This window comes from Otolemur garnettii, unplaced genomic scaffold (assembly GCF_000181295.1).
Source record: "Otolemur garnettii isolate 467f Iridium unplaced genomic scaffold, OtoGar3 scaffold00003, whole genome shotgun sequence".
Lineage (NCBI taxonomy): Eukaryota > Metazoa > Chordata > Mammalia > Primates > Galagidae > Otolemur > Otolemur garnettii.
This window is the reverse complement of record NW_003852398.1, coordinates 46,794,386-46,800,412: the sequence shown is the minus strand read 5'-3', so window position 1 is coordinate 46,800,412 and position 6,027 is coordinate 46,794,386. Positions and strand designations below refer to the sequence as shown.

Here is a 6,027-nt window from a genome sequence, read left to right as displayed (position 1 = left end):
ATTCTTTTCTTGGTAAAACAAGTGTCTAGTATTTTAACTGTATTGCATTATACTTAAAAAAGGAATGGCTTAGGACATAAAAAAAGAATACAAAAATTAAATATACATATGTTAAAAAGGAAGGAAACTCTAAAACATTAACGGTAAAAACAAAAGATTCTGATTAATTAGGGCAAACCGTAGATGTTTTACAATTGGCAAATTAAAACAAAAACATATAAAAAATTTTAAATACTACCCATTAAAACTTTTAAAGTTTTTACTTCTTTTATTCTCTAATTTTCTGTTATTATATCAATCAGTTATAAACAGGGAAGAAATGTTATAGTCATCTTTATTAGAAATATCTTCCCTTTAAATAATGTAACGATGGTACAAAATAAGGTATTTTAAAAGATTACTGTCCTGCCTTTATAAAACTACACATACTAAAAATATAAACGATACAAAAAGTACTGATAAGAAAACAGAAAAGATAAAAAAAAAATACAGAAAATAAGGCAATAGAAATAAAAGTCACTCAAAAATGCTTCCACCTAGAAAAAAATCATTCCTCAACATCATTGACAGACATCATTATCAATGACATCATTATCATCGATGACATCATTATCATTGATGAACAATCTTCCAGATGTTTCTATATGTGTTTACAGAGAGTGAAGCTAAAGCAATTTCTGCTCATCAGATCAATTTTTCATTATCTTAACAGTTTCTAAAACACTTTTTTAATGTTAAAAAAGAACAAAAAACACGAAAATATTTTGCCGTCTTTTGGTTTCATGCTAAAGTTCAAATGTAATTTTAGACGGTGTTAATAGATTCTGTATAATGAATGGTAAGAAAATTAGCACTCATAGATGCTTCTAACTCCTTATTTTTGTTGTTACTTTAACTTTTCAAATGCTTACAAGAGTTTACTGAAATCTCAACCATGTTTGGTACAAATTCTTTGCTTCAGGGGATCATTCGTGGTTTTGCTACAACTTCTCCTTTTATTTCTCCGTTAGCTGGGTTCCACTGCTGATTAGTACCCCCCAGCTCCCGCCAGGAGGAACTTCTATAAAAATATAGGTGTTTTTTTCTGAATTATTTTACTTCTAGGAATTATTGTCTTTCTAATGAACCAACCTCTTCGGTCACGTTTCCTCAGAATTTTGTGGGCATTGATCAAACATCTGCTGATGTTGACTGTTTCTGTTTGGCTCATGACTCACCTTCTCTGCCTGCACTCTTGAATTCTCTTCTATGAGCAAAGTCATGGTCAAATGTGATAAGGTTAAGTTTTCTCTTATACTTTAGTCTTTCCCCATACATTTAGTTCTTTCTTCTATTTCTGGAAAAACGTGTGGCTGTCTGATCCTTTCTTCCATTTAACGTTTTGGTCTTTTTACTTCAGAGACAGCAGTTTACTGCTATTATGTTTTTTGCCTTTCCTTTAATGGTGTTAACTTTTCCACCCCAGCTTTTGGCTTGCTGCACTCATTTCAAGCCCTTTCCTACGCTAGGAATTACATTTTCATCTGTGGCTCTTCTGCTTCTTGCTGTTTCTACTTAATAGTTCTCTAATTGGGCTGCACTGGTCCCCGTTTCTTATTTCTCTTGACTCTGCAATCTCCCTTTTACGTATACTCGGCTGTTTTCATAATTTTCTCTTTGAACTTGTGCAATCCTATTTATATTAAAGTCATGTATGGTATGGAGAACTGATGGAAACCTGCCCTTGCTTCTGGGGCAGTCTCCCTCCGTTCGGGGCCGGCTCCTCAGCTGTGTCAGATGCTCGCCCCTCTCCTTTCTGGAGGATGCTCTCCCTGCTGCTTTCGTTTATTTTCCACTTGTTCACACCCTCCTCTTTCAAGAGTTTCTCCTTTCACTTCATTCAGATAGAACCTCGACACCTTTCCTTTCTTATCAGTGATTTAGCCGGAGCTCGGGGTCTGGTCTTGTTAAAACTGCTCCTCACTGGGTGGTACCTGTGGCTCAGGTAGGGTGCCGGCCCCATATGCCAGAGGTGGCGGGTTCAAACCCAGACCTGGCCAAAAGAAAAAGAAAGCAACTGCTCCTCAGTAGCCCAGGGGCTCATAGGTGGAGGAAGAAAGCACAGGGGGTGGGAAGAGCTCTCGGGGGCTCTCTACTGAGGAGTCTGGCCTTGGCTCTCTCTTCAGACCCAGAAGGAAATGGTCTGTGTCAAGGTTCCCTTCAGCTCACACAGCCCTGTGTCTTGTCCCTGTGGTGGTTCCCTGAGACTCTGTGTTCCCCTGTTTTGTTGGAGAATACTGAGAAATAGCCAAATCTAGTAATTACTGGGATTCCATACAAATTCTGAGAATTTGTGGCAAGAAGTAGATTTGCAGTGAAAAATGCTGATCAGAGGGGAGTAGACTCATAACAAGATGGGACGGCTCCAAGGAATTAAGTGAGTAAAATCAGGAGAAACTACCCAGGCGAGCCAGACCTTGTGGGGAAAAAGGAAGCGACAAATGAGGAGAACAGGCGGACACATGGAACTGCATTTCTGGGATGGCGAAAGTTGGTGTTCAGATGGATGGAGCGGAGGGTTAACTGAGGACAGAGGACGTGTGTGCCACCCTCAGCCGCCCTGTCAGCGTGAACAAAGTTCGGGTAAACGCTAACTATTTAGTTCCCCTTGGGGGGAGAGTCTGGGGCTAAGTTCTGGAAGAGACTATGACACCCATAAAGCAATAAAATTATCAAGGGAAAATTCTGCCTAGAATTATAAAGAACTCGCGCTGGCAGAAGTGTCTGGCTACTGCTGACTTGTTCCCTCTCCTCCTAACTCTCGTCAAGCTGATGTAGACACTAAATCCTGGAATTCCACATCCTCATTGACTCACATTTTCTACTAATTAGCTTCAGTGCTTAGAAGAACCCGGGATTAGGGAGAAAATGCTCATATTACAGTTGCCTTGTATGGAATAGACTGAGTTCTGACCAATCCAGTGGGTCAGGGGGCCACGCACGAGGCTTCCAGTTTTTAATGTCACCTCTCTCAAGATGTCAACTGTTCACCCCCTTATTCACACTGGTGGCTCTTTATGGGAATTTCATCATCTTCTGGCACACCTTCTTCAGTGCCACTTCCAGCGGTGGAACAGAGTTGGGCTCTCCGCCGAGCTGCCCCAGATTGCACAATTTGTTCTGTTTGCTTGATGCTAGCTGTGTGTGTACGTGCACCTGTGCGTGAGAGCTGGTATTTACCATTTCTGTTCATTTGATTCCATGTTAATATAGCAAGAAAGTATTTAATTTGATTCCATTTTGTCATCTTTACTTAGCAGTTAGCTTGAGTTAATTTTTAAGATTTTCTGGTGAATAACACATTTCGTTGAAACCTTTGGCATATGAAATATTGTCCAATCTCTTTCCTTTCCTCCTTCCTATTTTCAAGTATTCTCTCTTCATAACACAATCACGGCCCACACTTATAAACATGAAATGTGAATTGAGTCATTTAAAAGCAAATCCCACTTCTTCTTCCTGGAATGATACCATTCTGGTCACCGAGTCCCATTTCTAGGACAGGGGGACAATGTCGTAACTTAGAAGGAGAGCACGTTACTATTAAGCCAACGTCAAGTCCTTGGTGAATCTCGGAGGGGACGTCCAGCCCCAGACACACACACAAGCATCCTCAACACCAAGGCAGACACCACCACCGAGCTGCTTAGATTTTGATAAGCACGGTAAACAGCCGTGACTGGGGTAGGTAATAGATCATATTTTAAAAGCTGAATCCTTTCCCACATGTCGTTCATTTAGTGATTAAAAAAAGAAAAATGGAGAAAGAAATGGTTAAGAAAAAGAAAGAATGAGCCAAACTCCCAACCACTGGCTCTTGGCCAGGAAAACTTCATCAGAGATGAAAGCTGCCTTCATCATTGTTCATTTGGCAAAATAATCCACGCTGAAACCAATGACTTTTGTATGTGCCGCATGTGCTGTGTGCTCGGCTTCCAGGTGGAGCCTGTTCCAGCCCTTTTTGTGGTTTCATTTACTGTAGTTGATCCAACTTGAACATGAGCTGGAATCCCGGTGACCCACCTTGGCAGGACCTGCTGTCTGAGGCTGGCGTGAAGCCCATCTCACACTCGCACCGGTACGCGCCCGGGACGTTGAGGCACTGTCCGTTCTCGCAGAGATTTATGTTCTCGGCGCACTCATCCACATCTGTTGAAGAAGGAAATTACGTCTCTATTAGGTTCCAAATTTCATGACACATTTTCTCCTTGCTCTACAACTAAATCAATTTTACTGGCTCGACTTAGCGCTTGTTAGCACAAAACAACAGCATGTCACCTTCTCTGAAATAAGGGTACACGGGTACACAGCCCCCCCGGGGGAAAAGCTATTTGACCTGTTCCCCAACACGCAGTTGTAATACGGTTCACGGTGGAGGGGGGTGCAGAAGCCCCCCACCTCAGCCTTGGTTTCCTTTAATACCAGTTTTATGTACAGTATGATACCATCATCATTTAGATGTGACTAAGAACATTGGAATTAATCTTAAAATGATGTCCATGCATTTGACAATGTTACAGTGTTAGAATACCCAACTGAAATTTTACCAGTCCAAGTATTTTAAAGCAAATGAGAGACAATCTGGGAATAGAGTAAGGTTCTTTCAATTTTATAAAAAATGCTTCTATCTTCATTATGTAAACAGGAATTACTCAAAGAATTTATTTCATTCTATCATTTATTTAATTCTATCAAGCAGAAAAGGGAGGGGAGGACAGAAGCCAATGTCTACAGAGGGCCTAATAGCTGCCAAGTGGTGTGCTGGGTTGCCTGACTTGATTTTTCATTGAGTCTCCAATTCCCTGAGGTTCAGAAGAGGAAGAGTCTGAGGCTGAGAGCAGCAGGGAGCTGTGAGGGCTACAGGGAGCTGAGCCAGGATCCGAGTGCCGGTGTGTCTGACACCGAAGCCATGCTCTGTCCTTGACACCAAGGTGCAAAGAAATGCAGGAAAAGATGCGATATACAAGGCTTAAAACTAATGAAGCTTTAAAAGTGAATAAACATGTCTTGTTAAAGAAGCGTTTAAACAACGTAGCTCAAGAATGGAAGAAAAGTATCCAATGTACTCAGTCTTACTATGAAACCAATTTATAGCTTTCTTATGAAAGCTATAACCCAATTATAGCCCAAAAGGAAGGGGAAAGGGGAGGGGGGAAGGGAGGGGAGAGAATGGGTGGAGGGAGAGTAATTGGTGGGACCACACCTAGGTGCATCTTAACAAGGGTACATGTGAAATTTACTAGGTGTAGAATATAAATAAATGTCTTAAACAATAACTAAGAAAGTGCTGTGAAGGCTACTTGACCAGTTTGATGAAAGCATTTTCAAATTGTATGTAAAACCAGCACATGGTACCCCATGATTATATTAATGTACACAGCTATGATTTAATAAATAATAAAAAAAAGAAGAACTTAAAGTCTGCATTTTTGATGTCAATAATTGGAAGCAAAATTAGAGCCTATCATTTAATTGTGGGTTTGCAGCATGCACTGCAAACCAGCTGGGACACGAATACCTTACCAACTGACAAGCATTCAGCATTACATCCAGTAAGATCATCTAGTTTGATGTCAGGGTACAGTAGAGGACGCTTTACCCTCGAGGAATATGGAATGAAGAGCCTCTAAATAGACACTAATATTTATTGAACTTTTGTGTTGTGTTTCCCAAATTCTTAACTATATTACTCCACTTAAATCTTCCAAGAACATGTGATATGCTACTGAGACTTTGATAAATACATTTAATAACAGAGGTTGTGTGATATATTCTATCTTAAAAAGCTGAATATTGGGTTATAGCTTTCTTATGAAAGCTGTAAATTAGTTTCATAGTAGGGCTGAGTACATTGGATATTTTTTCTTCCATTCTTGAGATACTTTGCTAAGAAGAATATTTTCTAGCTCCATCCATGTAAACATAAAGGAGGTAAAGTCTCCGTCTTTCTTTATGGCTGCATAGTATTCCATGGTGTACATATACCAC

At 40.3% G+C, this 6,027-nt stretch overlaps 1 protein-coding gene across 1 annotated transcript in view; it reads right to left on the bottom strand.

Annotated features, from left to right (window-relative positions):
• FBN2 (fibrillin 2) overlaps window positions 1–6,027 on the bottom strand; it is a 247,395-nt gene that overhangs the window by 43,478 nt on the left and 197,890 nt on the right. Inside the window, exon 37 of the mRNA XM_012807203.1 lies at window positions 4,063–4,188. Coding sequence (XP_012662657.1) covers window positions 4,063–4,188 — 126 coding nt within the window. The remainder of the gene's footprint in view (window positions 1–4,062; window positions 4,189–6,027) is intronic.